The sequence below is a fragment of the Falco peregrinus genome, chromosome 6 (assembly GCF_023634155.1).
Source record: "Falco peregrinus isolate bFalPer1 chromosome 6, bFalPer1.pri, whole genome shotgun sequence".
NCBI classification, from domain to species: Eukaryota; Metazoa; Chordata; class Aves; order Falconiformes; family Falconidae; genus Falco; species Falco peregrinus.
In genome coordinates, this window is record NC_073726.1 from 22,337,274 (window position 1) to 22,355,010 (window position 17,737).

The following is a 17,737-nucleotide window of genomic DNA, read 5'->3' on the forward strand; positions in this document are numbered from 1 at the left end:
CATGTTGCCTTGTATTCTTGGAGGAACCTCCAGAGCCTCCTCCAGAGGCTTGGAGGAGCCCCCCAAGGTTGGGGACAACCTGGACGACCCATCACCCCTGCAGTGGCTGTGTTCCCACACAAAGGGCTTTTAGGAGAAATTGGGGAATGTGCATGCTGGGTCCTCTCGAGGGAGAAATCAGCTGGGGCTCTGTTTGCACTTTGTAAGCCATCTGGATTATGTTTATAATGGTATCATCTTGGGCAGCATGTTTTAAGCTGGCTTTAATGATTAGACTTCCCTAATACAGGTCTGTGATTAATATAACATTTGCACAGGTTTTACAACTCCATCCAATATCTAATCAGGGTATATTTTATAACTCATTTTTTAAGACTAATAGGCTGATTAGCCTGTCTAATGTCATTGTGTTTGCTCCTGATTCAGAGCTGAAAGAACTTAAAGCAACTTTGGGGAATCCTCCTCTGCCCCTTGCACTTAGCATCTCCTGCTAAAGCATCAGCAAATGCAATTAATTAGCTTGTGAAAGTATTACATTTCCCTCCTAATGAAAGCTGCTAGCCTGACAGTCAGGACGGAAGACTTCTATTCCCACGACAGTTGCAAGATGGGTGGATAAATCCCATTACTACCTCTCAGCATGGATCTTTGTCATTCTCTTTTTAGGGGTGAGCAGTAGCACAGTGTAAACAATCCATTAAGCCCTCCTGGGATGGAAAAAGGCTGGAAAAAAAAGAAGCGTGAGGAGCAGAGAGATGATAATGGAGGGGAAGAATCATGGAATCATTTAGGTTGGAAAAGACCTTGAAGATCATTGAGTCCAGCCATTAACCCAGCACTGCCAAGCCCACCACTGAGCCATGTCCCTAAGCACCACATCTACACATCTGTTAAATCCCTTCAGGGGTAGTGGCTGCACCACCTCCCTGGGCAGCCTGTTCCAATGCTTGACAACCCTTTCAGTGAAGACATTTTTCCTAATACCCCATCTAAACCTCCCCTGGCACAACTTGAGTCCATTTACTCTCATCCTGTCACTTGTCACTTAGGAGAGAAGACCAGCCCCCACCTTGCTGCAACCTCCTTCCAGGCAGCTGGAGGGAGCGAGAAGGTCCCCCCTGAGCCTCCTTTTCTCCAGGCTGAACCCCCCCAGTTCCCTCAGCCCCTCCTCATCAGACATGTGTTCCAGCCCTTTCCCCAGCTGCGTTGCTCTTTGGACACATGAGAGGAGTGAGGAGGTCCTCAGCTTTGGAAGTGGTGGGCGTGAGTGAAGGAGTGAAACTCAAGTGACTCTTACCTGAAACATGCATGGTGGGAAGGCAGTCATCCCAGCATCTCTGCTCAAAATGATGGGGAGGTGCCAGTGGTGTTTTAGTGATGCAAGAGAGGCCTGGGTGTGGAAACAGCATCTCTGCAAACAGCCTGTGGTTTCTTGCTCTTCCTGCCAATCAAAACTGGAAAAATTTGATCAAAATCATCAGCTGGTCTCCAAAATAGGTACAGTCCGTGAAGCTGTGATGTGAAAAAGCTTATTCCAAGGTGCCATGTGTGGCTAACTGAATTCTGCTAGAAGCAATAATGGGAAAAATGAGGGTGGTGAGGTGCTGGCACAGGTTGCCCAGAGAAGCTGTGGCTGCCCCATCCCTGGAAGTGTTCAAGGGGAGGTTGGACGGGGCTTGGAGCAACCTGGTCTAGTTGAAGATGTCCCTGCTCATGGCAGGCGGGCTGGACTGGATGGCCTTGAAAGGTCCCTTCCAACCCAAACTATTCTATGATTCTATGAAAAAACAGCAGAAACACTGCTGAACATGAAAACTTTTATCACTTGGTTGCTTTAAAGTACCGAGAATGAAAATACTAAGAATCTGTGCTGATCTGACTCTTCAAATTAGAAATAAAAGTCTCTTATCCATATTTGCTATTAGCCACCAGTTTTCTGTAGTAGTTCCACTTCATTTAAAATGAGTCATTTTTCTCACCAGAGGAATTAATTGTTTTCTATGCTGTTTGGGAGGGGTTTACATGCCCAAGGACGCACCAGGATGTTTAACAGCGTCTGCTATTGCAAACCAGGGAAAGGCACTGACCTGACAGCTCAGTTTTGGAGTTGAGGGCATGTTTTGCCATTGTGCTGGGCGAATAACTTAAATTTCACTAACTGTTCTTTCCCTTTCTGCAAAACTCAGATAAGTGTTATCTGCTTGAGCAAAGGCTTTTGGGGATCAGCTGGTTTATATCAGCCCAGTGCTTTGAATACTAAAGCACGCAGCGTTGTGTATTGTGCACCGCATACACGTTAGGTGGGCAGTGAAATGGAATTAGAACCATAAATATCTTTAGTTAAAGGGCAATGTCTTCATCCTCATGCTGTTTCATAACTTTCAAAAGGCTATACGGAAAGGAAACAAGGTTTTTCTTTTTAGTTGGGCTGTTGTGGGCAAGGTTGACCCCTTTTTGCCCTTACCAATGCCAATACTACAGATGCAAGTGGATCCTCATGTAAAATATTACCAAAGCTAATTTTAGCTGAACTTAGGCTCTGACCTGGTCTTTGCTCGGTCAGGACATGGGCTGCAGGTGTCTGCTTTCCTCCCCCAACATTTTTCCCCTGGATAACAGTGCCTGAGACCTGCTGCTGTTTTCATTGAAATAATACAACTTATATTAAAATGGTATGTGGCTCTACAGAATGCCAATCCCAGTTATGAAGCTTTCATTATTCAACTTCTGGGTGATTGGAGATGATATTTAGGAGGCTGTTTGTCCCATTGGTTAATTGGATATTTCTAGATTACAGGTGGTAAGAATCATTTCCTTTCTCTGCTTCATTTTCATTTTACAGAAAAGCAAGGGCAAAAATTAGTATTATGTATTAGTATGCTATTATACTACACTAACAATATTAGTTTAATTACCATAGTGCTATATGCACTATTCTATGTTATATGTACGTAACGGTAAAGAACCATCCGCATATGAAAATATGGTTGCCATCTAGGTGGGTTTTTTGTTTGAAAAAATTACTTTCAGCCCCCAGAATGAAGATCTGTGGTTTTAAAGAAACCTCTGCATAGATTAGCTGTCTTCAAAGAAATAATCCTCCTTTAACTAATTAATCCTTCCTTCTGGAGTCCTTGATACAAAAGCGCTTGGTATTATATAAGGTGCTCTTTTGTTATTAAGCCAGGCTTCTGGTCCTTCAAGAGCTGCTGTGGGATTGTGAGCACAAATTCAGAAATACATTGCCATCAGCGTGTTGTTTGCAGGGTCGGACTTGCCTTTCACACCCTGCTGAGGATGGAGCCTTTGCAGAGAAATTTCAGCAATGCATAATTCTCTGTAAGCGGATTAAGACCTGAGCGGGTCTTGGGGAGCCTGGCACACCAACAGTGGCAGCACTAAGCTTTTTTTCCTTCAGATCATTCAAGCGCTTCACATGGGCCAGAAGAGAAAGTAATCAGCTTGCTGGGTGCTGCAGGAAAGACGAACCCATGGCCGTGTTGGGGAGGAAGGGTTTAACTCTTTGGTTTGGATTTTCTGCTGTGAAAGTGCTAACAGAGCCATTGAAATTCTGGGCAGAGGGGTGGTTTGCCTTTACTTCAAGTTCTCTGAGGGCGCTCTTGGTTTCGGTCTTCACTTGAGATCTGGATGCTTCTGGAAGGCTGCAGCTCTTTGGGAACACTGGTGGGTGGTTCAACCATGCATGCCATTCTTACTGTAACACTGTGTAAGAAGTATTCACCCTTCCTACTACCTAATTCCTTTGGCAGAATTGGAGTAGAAGGTTGGGAATCTGTACTGACTGGTGAGTAGAACTCCCTTGGGTGTTTGGTGTAGATCATTCCCTCTTGGAGACTGTGCCAGGGAGAGAAGCTAGCTCACACACACAGCAACACCTTGCCCAAAGCCAGTAGCTGTTGAGTTTGACTATGCAACATTTCCTAGGTAAAGATTTAACTAATGCTGTTCCAATGTTGTGGAAGAGAGCTCATCATCAGATGTGATGCCCTCACACATGTACGCATCATTTGCTAGCAATGCATGATAATGGCTAACTCCACCGAGGCTGTCATGGATAGTGCTGTTCTACAAAGGTGGTCCTCTTCTGCTGTAACAAATAATTTGATGCCAGGTCTCATGTTCATTTTAGATGAACCACGTGATCTGGGGAGTAAAGACTTGGAGTAGAAGCTCAGGGCAATTTAATGAGGAATGGGGAATGACCGTGTGGATGAGGCTTTGAGTCCTGGAAAGGTCCTCTGGAAGGGAAAGAGGAGTAATGCTTTCTAGTTCATCTCCAAGCCTTACGTGTTGCTTTGACCAGAAGGTGAAAGGGGTCTGGTTTCCCACATGGGAGAATATTCCAGAGGAGAGCGTGGCACAAATGGTCTTTTAGCTGATCCGGTAAACTGGAAGCAGAAGTGGTAGCTAATTCATTGTGGCTCAAATTGAAAATGGACTCTACATGTGATTTTAGTAATCAAAATAAGTGGGAAGGGGGATTTCTAACTCCTTGAAGGGCTCTTCAGTAAATCTCCTTGCGTCTGCTATAGACTAGTTGCCTAACCAAAAGTTTGGAGCATGTTGATAGGAAAGGAAGGCAGTTCTTGACTGCAGTTGTAATTAATTCTGTGTTCACATGCACATCTACACCCAGAAGCCATATATCATCAAGAAGCATAATCTGATTCTGTGAGACTGTATGTTTGCTATCCGCTGTAGGCTCCTCACTTTGGAGAGAGGTAGTGCCATCTTTCTTCCTCTTATCAAAAGAGCAAGAGGGAGGAGGGGTTAAAGAAGATCCAGAAAGGCAAAAGATTAAATACACGTCCAATTGTTTGTAATTATAATAGAAAAGAAGGGGAGTGTCCAAGGGCTGGATTGAGCTGTCTGTAGATTTACAGAGTTGTTGGTGGGAAGGAACCACCAAGGGCATCTCTCCCCCCGCCCAGTCAGAGCAGGTCATTGCCAGCACAGGATCAGGTGAGCCATGGCTCCCTCTAACCAGTTCCTGACGTCCTCCAAGGATGGAGAGCCACCACCTCTCTGGGCAACCTGTGCCAATGTTGCATTATCCTCCCCATGAAGAAGTTTCGCCCTACCATCCCATGTGAGCCTCCCAAGCCCAAGCAGCAACTTTTGGCCATTGCCCTTATTGAGGAACATTGGAACTGAGCAAATCCAAGGACTGGGAATACCACCATAACTGAACAATAATTAACTAGTGGCCTTCACCATGCTGTTGTTTAAAATGAAATATGGTCTTGCATCTATCCTGTCTTTAATTACAAGTTTTAATGTTTTGGAAGTACTGAAAACATTAATAGGCATTTTTTGTTGGCTATCTTAGAGCTGTAAAGGCTTAAAATTTGGGAAGAAAGATGGGAGAAGGCCACAGAGGAGTTGCAAAGCATGAGGAGATGTGACCACAGGGGACATGGGCAGTGCTTAAGCTAATTACCTCTGGTGTGGTGTTCAGGTAGAGGTAGATGAGAGTGAGTAAGTCATTGCAGGTAAGAGCTGACTGTGGGGAAACTGTCATCGTAAGGAGGAGGGGAAATCCCAGCCGAGGACAGAGGGAGCTGGCATGTACACATGGAGAAGCACATCCATAGACACGTTCAGCAGATCATCTGTGTCCTTCCACTGCAGGTGGTTTGGCTTTAGGGAATATTTTGTTTTGTTTCTTACCTCCTTTTCTTCCTCCAGCTGCCTCCTACACAGACAGCTCTGATGATGAGACCTCCCCGCGAGACAAACAGCAGAAGAACTCCAAAGGCAGTAGTGATTTCTGTGTGAAAAACATAAAGCAGGCAGAATTTGGGCGTCGAGAGATTGAAATTGCTGAACAAGGTAAATGGGGCACGTTCCTCATGCTCCATGTTGTCCTAGGCTGTCCTGTGGCGTTCTTCTTTCCCCGAAATCCTCTTCTTGTGAGGGTCGGTACATTGGTGATTTCTTGACACCGTTCCTGTTAGAGATGGGAAAACTTTTACGGGATTTTGTGGAATGGAAAGGAGTAACAGGGTTATACTGTGTAGCTCCAGCCAGTCAACTGCTGAAGGACTACTCTGTAGTCAAATGCATTTTGCTAAAATCAGTAGAAAAGATGAAATCCATCAAATAAATTAAACAACTTTGCTTTGGCATGATTGTCTCCAAAAATCCGTAGCAAAGGCAATGCAGTGTGTAGGTAGTTGCAGGAATACTGGAGAGGCTGACGAGAGCAACGAGTCCCAAGTCCTCAGTCTGAAGCAGGTTTTCCTCCAGCCTCACCTGGGCATTTGCAGGTAGAAATTTGAAAATGCAGTGATGCTACATGCTAAATAACGGGGTGTGTATGTGTGTGTGTGTGGTGAAATTCAGAGGGTTATTGGGTCCTTTTCAGCTGTGCCATGACTTATTTGATGCTTGCTCTCAAGGCTTTAGCTCTTTTTGAAGCTGCCATAGCTGTACAAATTCATAGGAGTACCAGATAGCAGGGCAAGAAGTTATGCTGGCTGTTTTATTCCATGCTCATCCCTCTTTCCATCACATTGATGGACTTCTTTTTTACTTTTACTTTTCAGAAATGCCCGCGCTGATGGCTTTGAGGAAGAGAGCTCAGGGAGAGAAGCCACTGGCCGGGGCCAAGATCGTGGGCTGCACACACATTACAGCCCAGACAGCTGTAAGACCCTGTCCACAAACTCCAGACAGGGATTTTCCTCTGATTGTTCTCTAAAATAGACCCCCAAGCAGATAATACAGAGATGTGGTCTCTGAGTCCAGCACCTTACATTGAACAAAAATAGAATGGTCGATTTTGCAAATGTTTCTAAGTAGAGCCAGTGCTTTAAAGGTGATGTAATGCATGCATCTGTAAGGCATTGCTTGAGTAGTAGAGACTAAGGAAATTGAATTATCTGTATCGTATGAGCCGGAAGAAGTGGTCACTGATCAGAGCTTTAATGCCATTCAAGATCTGTAGTTTCTTCTCCAAACATGGGACAGGAGTGCTTTCTCCTGACTAGATTTGGGACCTTGCTGATTGAAATCTGCATAGATATATATATGTTTCTACATATATCCACACACATATATAGGCTGCATATAGAATATGCTTTGAAGTTCTTATTTGCTAAATCCATTTGAAATGGTAAAAAAAAAGAAGTAATTGCAAAATTGGTTTCTATGCAACTTTCTAACGATCCCTGATGCTGCTTAAAACCAACTTCAGATACCCCCCAGAAGCTTTCCCATAAATAGCAAATAAAAATCCCAGTTATGTATTGCTCTTTGCATTGCTCTTTCTGATTTTTTTGTTGTTGATGTTTAAATCCAGGTCCTAATGGAGACTCTTGGTGCATTGGGTGCGCAGTGCCGATGGGCTGCATGCAACATCTACTCTACTCTTAATGAAGTGGCTGCTGCCCTTGCTGAAAGCGGTAGGAAACATCACCTGCTTTGTTCTTTCTGTTTTTAAAAAGATTTCTTGCTGTCCCATCGTATTTAGCTCATTTACCATCTCTTACAGTTTTTTCCCTTCATTCTCTTCAATTTAGAATAAACCTATAGGAGGTAAACAGCACAAGATCAATCCCTTTCATGGCTGTGAAAATCTTAGAATGATTTTTCTTTGGAGTATAGAAGTACGTAGTACAAATGATGGTGATGCACATTATTAGCTGAACAGGCTTTGTGAATCTGGAAGTTGTTTTGCTAAGAGAAACAAAGCTAAATTTTATTTCAGGTCTATAAATTTGAGTCATAACTTTGGCTAAAAGGAGTGAAAGAAGGAATTTTTGGGGGACATAATTCACAAAACAGAAGCTGTCCCTGTTGCTGCTCACCTGGGAGATGCCTTAATTCAAATCCTGTTTTACCTGGGCAAGGCCAGGATTCTACCGTGAGAGCTGGGAGGCCCCGAAGAAGCCAAACCCACTAGCTTGCCTGTTGTCTTCCTCGCTGAAGCTGAATAATAATTGCTTATGAGTCAGAATGCATTCAAGTAAATTTGTGGCTAACATGCCTAAAAGGAAGGTAGGACATGTAACTCAGAGCGAAAGCTTGATTTCACAAATAAATGTTATTGTTAGGAGGATGTTGCCCTCTCTTCTGGTGGCTACAGCTTTTTCTTGGGGGAGAGGAAGAAACTGGGAAGGCTAAAGCTGACTCCTGTCTGCTGCCTTCAGTGTGTGTCTTCAGTGTGTATCTCGAAGCTCAATGTTGAAAAATCAGACTGCAGGCAAGACCACAGTGGTGTCAGGAGCCCAGTTCAATATGTGTGGACATAGGGAGAGCCAATCCCTAAGGGATTTGCTGTGCCAGCATCTGTCTTCCTCTCTGTGCCAGGGTTCCCTGTCTTCGCCTGGAAGGGAGAATCTGAAGATGACTTCTGGTGGTGCATTGATCGCTGCGTCAACGTCGAAGGATGGCAGCCCAACATGGTGAGACAAGGCCGACTGTACAATACTTTGCATGAGTTGAAGCACAGGTGGCTCTCATCTAAAGAGAAGGAGGCAGGTTTAGTGCTAGTCTCTGTTTTCCTCCTGAATTTAGACCTAACTTAGCAGTCAAGGCTTGGTGCTAACTCAGCACTTACCTTCAAACTGCTTTACAATTAACTACGCAATGTGAGAAATTAACTTACCTCAGTCTCACAGGTGTAAAGTCAGGGAGAAGGTGGGTTGAATGACTTCTGCATGTGGATCTTGCCTACCAAGCAAGGTTTTGTTTACTATTGTTTAAATGAGGATATCTGCATTAGTGCAAAGTTTATTGGGATTGGGTGCTTCGTTTTCTTCCAGAGTAGCTTGCTACAGTTTAAACCAAACTCATTTAATCTAGCCAGTTAAAACATTACTCAAAATCAGTGTGTTCTGAAAAGGGGTCACATCCATTTTACCATGCATTCACACCTTTGGTTGATGTGATTTTTCGTATCTAGGCAAAGCCTCTGTTTCAGAACAAAAATTAGATTTTTAGGTGATTTCCACACTTTATGCCTGCTCTTACTGTACAAACACAAAACCTCAGGTAACCCCACTCCATACTTTGCTGTTTTATTCTGCCCTTGTTTCTATGGAAAACAGAGAACCCTGAACTAGGTGAGCGGAATAGTTTGCAGCTGTCAAATGTGCCGTTTTCATCATGTTTCCCGACAGGTTTTGAGCCCTGGAGCTTATGATGTAAATCAGATTAAAAGTAATCAAAGGTAGAAGATAGGCATGTATCTGTTTTGTTTGTTTGCCAATACCAGTTTGTTTGAGGTGGGTGTTTTGTCCCTTCCAGTTTACACCTGCTCACTTCCTTGATGTCACCTTTAAAAAGAATCGTGAATGTCAAAAAAACCAACCCCAAGCTATGAATTTGAGTCTAGACATGATAGCAGATTTCTTCTTCTTTTTGAGGAATAATTTCCCTTTGAAAATGTCAGTAATTGAAGAAGTCAGTGTGCCAGAATATGCATATTACGCTTTCCCAGGATCTCTTCAGACCTCTTGATTCTGCGATGTGTCTCCAACCATCCGTGTATTTTCAGACCTGCTTCTGAAGCGCAGAAATAATTGCTAGGGAGCACCAAATACCTTGGATCTAGCAGTTCTCAAAGACTTGCACACTGGATTTTGGAGGTCCACATTTTTAGAGATAAGATATAGAATGCTGGACACTGGGTGAAGAGCAGGTGTGGAAAGGATCTTCTTCATATGGTTATTTCAGAAGAGAGGAGCTAGCAAACATGGCCAAAGAAGCAAGGTGAAATTTGCCTCTCCAGTCCATCCAGTGTCAAGGCAGAAGCAAGATGGACCTACTCTGCTTGCTGTGCTGATGGCAACTTTTTAGAGCATGCATCATATTTTTTCTCTCCTTTTGAGACTGAGAATTTCCCCTGATATCCTGAATCAAGGACGTATGTCCCCAGGTTGTAGGACTGAGCTGAGCTGCTGCTCCTGGCAGCCTGTGACCTTTGTGTAAACCTAAATCTAACCTCTTTTCATAGAGTCATGGCATGGGTTGGATTGGAAGGGACCTTAAAGGTTATCTAGTCTAACACCCCTGCTGTGGGCAGGGACACCTTCCACTAGACCAGGTTGCTCCAAGCCCCATCCAGCCTGGCCTGGAACACTTCCAGGGATGGGGCAGCCACAGCTTCTCTGGGCAGCCTGTGCCAGTGCCTCATCACTCTCATAGTGAAAATCATCTCTTGTCCTGTCTTCTCTTCCCATCAACAAAATACCAACACTACCTTTCAGAGTCATTGATGATTATTAGGGGTCATACAATGCTTTGAAAATGTTCTGGGCAGCACTACATGCCACAGTGTGATCAGATGGGAAATTCTCTCTCTGTAAAAAGTGATTTAGTAACATGCCTGTCTCTGCCCAGCATGAAATAATCAATTTGGACTCTTATAAAGTGAAGAGTAATTCAGAGCATAAGTAATCCAGCTTGTACTAGTTGATCCGAGATGAAAGTAGCATGGAAAGGTGTCTCCACTTCCAGGCTTCTGTGTCTTTAAGCTCAATAAGAGAAGTAAAATCTCTATTTCTACCTAAGAGAAAGCATTATGAGTCAACGTAGTTCAGCAGCTTGTTGTAAGCCTTGTGGACTTAATATCGGGGTTTGAAATACACCCCAGGAGTCCTGTTTAGCATTGCTTCGCTGCCCCCCCCACCAGTCCTGTGTCCAGGTAGGCACTGCAAGGAGTGATGGAGTTGACCTTGTATGTCCCACACAGCTAAACAGGGATGTCTCGCCGACCAAAAGTCTGAATGTTCAATGTTAGGACTTCGGTGTGGCGTCAGTCCACAGTAACAGTTAGCCGTAAATACTGAGAGTCTCTGAAACAAGACACCTTGGGTTTTCTGGTGGGAATGGCAGACCTTTGGAGGAGTGCTCTCTCTGGACAGGAATGGCTCAGAGGTTTATTTTCCTGAAAAATACCAAATCTGCAGCCCTGAGAGTTTGATTTCCTTTGCAGCATAAACTGATGTAGAACCACACTGCTGCCGGGGAATTTCAGTGCCGCCTCCAACCATGCCTTCCTGCCATCTCCTTGTGTTTTCACCAGTCATTTTCTATAGTGAGTTATTTTCAACCATGTTGCTGAGCTAATCCTAGCTAATTTTAATCATCTTGCTTTTGGCAAGATCAACCACGTGATGTCAGCTGTTGCCCCAACAGAGTTGGAAGGAGGACAGGGTAAGATGTTCAGTGGAAGCAGGGACTTAGGTGGGTTTAAAGAGGTTGTTAAGATGGCACCCTGAGACACCAGGTTCTTTCATGGAAGAGCCAGAGATTTTCTGCTGGAGAAAACATGAAATGGAAGGGCCGAGGGAGTGAGAAGTCACAGCCTTTCTGTGAAGACAAGCAATGTGAAACTGGTTGCTTGGAGAGAAAAGCACTGAGAGAGAAACACCTACCAAGGGAATATGGATACATCAAACCAGTCAAAAATCATACAGATTCAAGGTGAATACTGCTGTGGAGGAGCAGAGCTAGATATCTCCTGGTGCTTGGGTTGGGGGGTGGTCCCATCTCCAGAGAGAGAAATGTCCCTGTAGGCACAGCACAGGGTGAAAGGAAGATGTTTTTTACAGGCACAATGACTCCCAGCATGTTCTGCTCCAGGATGAAAGTGCCAAAATCAAGAGGGAGGTTGATGAACTGCAGCCAGGAGCGTTGGTTTGCAGGTTGTGCCTCTCAGTGGGCGTCAGGCAGCAGCACTGAGAGGCAGAGCAAGGCTCACATCTCTAATGGCTGGTTTTCTGTATGAAAAATTCTTTGCATGTCAAATAGAGGCTTTTTTCCCAGGAAAAAATCAGCCTGGGAAGAATTTAAATGAAGGCAGATAACCCGTGTAAAGCTGAAAAAACTGCAGGAATATGGGGCAGATACCACGGGCTTTGCCGCTGGCCATTTGGGGATGCTCCACAAAGGTGACCTTCCATCAAAAACTAGTTCCTCCTTTGGGTTGGGTTGGGTTTTTTTAATCTCCTGCCCTCCTAGAAAAGAGGAAACTGCCAGCCCCCAGAATTTGCTTTTAGAAAGAGGATTATGTGCACTATTAAATGGGGATTAATGAAATGAAGATGTCCTTGGAGCCAGGCTGCTGAATTCCTACGTTGGCTGGCCCAGGAGAGCTTCTTAACCCACTTAACCCTTACCTGCCTCTACTTCCCAGTCTGTTAGTGGGAGGTGGATCTGGGTGGTCTCCAGCAGGTGGCCCTAGAGACTCAAGAGACAGGTCTGCATGGAAGATGCGTGCTCTGCTCTGGCAGGACACCATGTGGTTTCCATACATTCATGGAGGAGCAGCTGCTACCCACAGCATTCGCCATCAGTGGAAAATCCTGCCATTTAGAGAGAAAAAGGTTGTATGAGTATGTAGCGTTTCCAAGTAGCTCTTGCCCATGGATGTCAGCGTGGTGATTCTACAAAGCTCAGAAACATTGTCTTTGTGCCCACAATGGGGCTTCTGTCACAGGAACATGCTGGGAGTGTTAGTTTTTCTTAGGTGGCTACAGATGTGTGTGGCAGAGGGTCTCTGCTGAGCTCCACCACCAGCCGATCAGCAGAGGTGCTGCTGCCCAGGATTGACATTTGCATGTTAGGTCACCTGCACCCACACCAGTGGGTTAATAAGGGCTGGCTCAGCAGTCAGGTCTTGAACGTTGGTGTTAGGGAACATGCAAAGAGAAGGAAGAGGAGAAGGATAGTGGTGATCACAATTATGATGCTGATGCTGTATGAAATCTTTGATGTTGGTGTAGGGAATATGGCAAGAGGAGGAGGATGCTAGGGAACATGCAGAGGATGATGATGATGATGATTCTGTCAGAAGTCTTTGGCGTTGGTGTAGGTAATGTGCAAAGAGGATGATGATGATGATGCCGTCAGAAGTCTTTGACATTGGTGTAGGGAACATGCAAAGAGGATGAGGATGGTCATAATAATAATATGGGGCAATATGCTGTCAGCCAGCCCAGCTAGCACAGGTCGTTGCCCTTGGCACCTCACCTGCCGCCCAGTGAAATCTACTCCCTAATTTTTCCTGAGTCTGAGTCTAATGGGGGTTGTCACACCTTGCTTGCGCCACCTGAGGCCACCTGGCAGGAGGACTCAGGGAATGCATGTGTTAGAGTTTCTTTCTTTCCTTGTATCTTTTCTTCTTTCCTAGACACCTCTTTATGGTACCCCAGTGGGGCCCTCTGAAGCATTTAGAGCTCAGCACCCTCCTTGGGTATGGCTGTGTGTTGAGATGTAGCAGGGGATGACCCAAAGTGGTTGGGACTGGGGCCACGTTCATTACAAGGAATGTGTGTAGGATGCAAATGATGAGACTCCTCATAAACTCCACTGGCTGTCACTAGCACTGAGACTTTCTGTAATTGTGAGAGGTTCTGTACATCCAGAGGTAAAAAATAAGCCTTGGCTTAAAGCCTTTGATTATCCTGGTGACACTGTAGGACATCACAAAAATACCTGAATAACATCAACCCATGCAAAGGTGTTTCTGGATGTATGTGTCAGACTTCTAGCAGTGTTACAACTTTTGTGTCCAAAGCCATTACCAGGTGTGTTTCCACATGCTGAAAGACACATAATGCATATTCTCACCAGCAGAGAATAGACAAGCTCTTAGACATCTCTTTTCACTGCAAGTTTTAGACTTCTGTGACCGAATTGTTTTCATGTCTGTCCTTTCCAAGGCACTTTTTCAAAGGGCACCTTTACTTACTCATCTTTAAGGTTTTTGTTTAAGCAGTAAGTCTCTGCCTTTTTCCACCACCCTGAAATGTGTCATTAGGAGGAAATGGGTGTCTTGGGAGACTCGTCATCTGATAAAAGAGTTTTGTGCTTCCAAGATTGAGGTTCAAAGCCAGATGAAATGGGCAAAGCAAATTTGCAATGGCCAAAGCTGTTGTCTAACAGAGGTTCAGTATTTTTAATATGCAGTGGTTTATGATGCAGTTACATTATAACTGGCATTAGTGGTTCTGCACCATCCTCCTCCTTCTCCATCCTTTTCCATCCTGCTCCTTCTCCATCAGCAGTCATATCACAAAAACTGATGTCTCTGTATGGTTCAAGGGCATTTCCATCTGTGCTTCTGGGAGACGGCAAGAGAGGAGCTTCCACAGCAGTTTTCCATGTTTCCTCAGATCATTATAAACATCAAGGTCTGCCGTGTTTGTCTGACCTGTTGCCTTTCCAGTGCAATATTGATGAAGCAGCACTACTGAACACTCAAGCAGAGTAGTCTCACCTAAGCTGTCACGATGTTGTATTTGAGCTGTCAAAACATGGGCTTGGTTGGGAATGATTTGAGCATGTGATTTATCTCTTATACCTTTCTGGGGTCAGCAGGCCTTACTGAATCTTCAGAGTGGTGACTTTGTGGTTATTTTTCTTACAGATCTTGGATGATGGAGGAGATCTCACTCACTGGATTTACAAGAAATATCCCAACATGTTTAAGAAGATCAAGGGGATAGTAGAGGAGAGTGTGACTGGTGTCCACAGGTAACAGCACAGGCCGGGCTGTGAGCACAGAGATGTTTGGACAAAAGCATCTTCTGCCTCAGGGCACTGGTAGCAAAAGATCCCCAAGACGTAAGATGCCAAGATACAACATTAAGAATGTTGAACCTCCTAATATGTGGTCTGAAGTTTTCCTTCAGCATGGGCTTGGCTTTCCCATACAAGCTGCTTTAAATCTTGCATATAGCAAAAGTAATAGACTTGGAACTACTGCTTTGAATTTCAGACGAGGAGCAGAAGCACCTACTGACCATTGCATGGGTGCAAAAAGTGCACAAGGTCTTGTTTATCCACCTGTGAAGTAGGGGCAATGGTTACCTCACCTCATTTTGCAGACGAAAAAGAGAGGGGGTGAGGGTGTTGCACAAGAAGGGCTGGGCTTTGGAGAGTGTCAGCATCATAGTCCTAAACTAAATCTATGGGAAGAAGTGAGATTTGGGAGGAGGAAATGAGTCTCTAGTTGGGGTGGGTGTCCAGGGAGGGAGAAGAACAGAGATGCAGCTGTATGACCGAGTGACATCTATCAGTCTGCAGCAGAAGCGGAATTGTGATGGGAGAAGTGGCTCCTAGGGTTAGGAGGGGTGTCAGAGGTGCTTTTCCAGTGGAGTTAATTGTATCACAGGTGACAGAAAATAGAGCACTGAGGAGAAGAGCAGCAGGCTCTGATTTTTCCTTTATTTTTGCAGGGAGAAAGGCTTGGCTGCAGCTCTTGGAGCTGGTTGAGAGTTTGGCCAGAGGTGCAGGCAGCCTACAAAACAGGGAAATGAAATACTTAAAACAAGGAAGCGACTGACTCAGGTTTGCAGCCAGTAGGGTCAAGAAAAGGACCTGATAATATTTTTAGTATTGGGATTCATTCCCTATATGGGCAAATCCCTAGATGCGCAAAACCAAAGCGATGTTAAAAAAACTGTTCCCCACGCTCTTGTGCCAGGGGCAAGGTTGTTTCCTGAGGTTGGTGGTATCGATGCCTGCGTGTGGGGAATGTGTGCCCCTTACCTTCAGGGGACAGGTAACATGGGGACTGAGGCTCTCCAGATGACAAAGGCTGGGGTGACCTGGAGGTGGTCTGTAGAGCCTGACCGAAGGAGCACGTTCTCCTTCCCAAGCTCTGGAGCAGGGAGATGATTTTCAGATTCTTTTCATAGCCATAGTGTAGCATTTACGTTCATTTTTAGTGGTTTTGCTGCTGCCAGGAGTTGAGTCAGCGCTCAGAAGTAGGAGGTCAGGTTGATGTCTTCTCCACCCTGGTGACTTCTTGCACTACACCTTGGTGATTACATTCCTACTACTGTTCAAATGGATATTTTGCTGCAGACATTGATCACAGCAGCTTCACATTGCCATGAATGTTCTTCTGTGGCCACTCCTATTTGTCTTGAGCTGTAGCATCTTGAGGAATTACAGGAGCTCTCATTTTATGTTATCTGAAGTAGGATTTGAAGGGTTTGTCATTTTGAGGACATCAGAGGACAGTTGTAATATCAACAGTTATGAGGCACATGGAGTCTAGAGCACCTTCCGATTTGCTATTTGAAATTTTTAGGAAATGCCTCTTGTCAACCTGATAGTTCTTCAGTAGGGGAGGAAAACAGATGCAAATATCTGTGGAAGGAAGAATGCTACCTTCTTCTGAAATGAGGAGCTTCTATTGAGAGATTATCTTGGACCCTTCACATGTCTACTGCTCACTCCAGCAAAAAGGACCTCAAGAGCACACAACAGTAGAGCATAGGAAAATACTTTTCCACTGATGATCTCTTTCTTCCCATATTCACAACAGGCTGTACCAGTTGTCCAAAGCAGGGAAGCTCTGTGTGCCCGCCATGAATGTCAACGATTCGGTCACAAAGCAGAAGTTTGACAACCTGTACTGCTGCAGAGAGTCCATCCTGGACGGGTACGTACATGGCCACCCAAACGTAGCTGTGTCCCTTGCTTGGGTTGCTTCGGACCCCGCAGGGAACTGCATCCATAAGTCTGTCCTAGCTGCCACTTTAGATCTTTTTAGATCACTTGTTGTGTCAGAGGAGAACAAAGACCCTTTATTACCTCTGGTCCATCCTATTTGTATCAAAGATGGATCTGCAAAGTGTTTTGAGACAGTGGCTATGCCTCTGTGGGTCAGACAGCCCTGAGATTTATTTGTGCAATTGTATGTAAAGTTCTGCAGACATATGCACAGCAGAAAACAAAGGTTGATTCTTGTGTTTGCAGGAGAATAATCTCGCAGCAAAGACGCTAATGTCTCTGGAAGTCTGGGTTCAGTATTTTTAACACAGCTACATGTATGAACGGGGCACATCACTTAAATTCTGCCTCTGCTCCTCTTTTTGTGGAAAGCCTATCTTCTCTTTTCTCAGGGTGTCTGGAATACACATCAGATATGTCATTAGTCATATCGATGTAAGCCACTTCCCAGTGCCTTTCAAGGGAGCTCACCGAGTCTTTGTGCTCTCAGGGTGATGTTGCCTTTTCATGTGTGTAGGTGACTCCATGCATTTTCCCTTCCTGGTGAGTGTGATGGGAGCTGTGTTCAAGCCCTGCAGCTTCTCGTACTCCTGTGTGACGACTCCAGAAGTCCTCACGTATGGCTACATTACTCCTTCTTGTCCCTCTTACCTTTATGGCATCAGGATAAAACCCATCTGTGTCTGTTGTGTGTGTGTGAGTCAACCAGCTGCTTCATCACATTTTTTGCCTTTCTAGTTTCCTTTTTTATCCTCTCCTGTGAATATACAATGAAGCGAAAGAAAGAAAACAGAAGAGGTTGTGGTAGACTGAGACTTTATCCCTTAACAGTTGTGTGACCAAAGTGCAGACTTAAGTCTGAGGATTACACTCTGTCCTTCAGCTGAACATAAATACATAGGTGCAGAAGGTGGGAATGATGGGGCTGACAAACACTTTATCCACCTCTCCCCACCCTGGTCCTGCAGGATTTACAGCCACATGCCATACAGAAGAGTTGTCTGCTTCCCTCTGTGCTCCCTTCCCCCAGAGTTCCCAGCAGGCAGACCTGGGGCTGGGAGCAGCTCTGCAGCATCCTGATGGTGCTGTACTTTTTAGGATCGGATGGGAATCAGTCACTGATGGATACGTGGGCACTGGGAACACGATGTATCTTCTGAGATTGTTGGTCTTGAGATGCAGCGCAAAATACTTGAAGTTGTGATCTAGAGAGTGTAAATCTCAGTGATTTTTTTTTTCT

At 44.8% G+C, this 17,737-nt stretch overlaps 1 protein-coding gene across 3 annotated transcripts in view; it reads left to right on the plus strand.

Moving 5' to 3' along the window:
- Positions 1-17,737, plus strand: part of AHCYL2 (adenosylhomocysteinase like 2) — a 109,349-nt gene that overhangs the window by 79,188 nt on the left and 12,424 nt on the right. For all 3 annotated transcript variants that reach the window (XM_055807825.1, XM_013297588.3, XM_027783688.2), the window contains exons 3-8: positions 5,710-5,853; positions 6,570-6,670; positions 7,325-7,427; positions 8,335-8,429; positions 14,402-14,508; positions 16,310-16,426. In XM_055807825.1, coding sequence (XP_055663800.1) covers positions 5,710-5,853; positions 6,570-6,670; positions 7,325-7,427; positions 8,335-8,429; positions 14,402-14,508; positions 16,310-16,426 — 667 coding nt within the window. The remainder of the gene's footprint in view (positions 1-5,709; positions 5,854-6,569; positions 6,671-7,324; positions 7,428-8,334; positions 8,430-14,401; positions 14,509-16,309; positions 16,427-17,737) is intronic.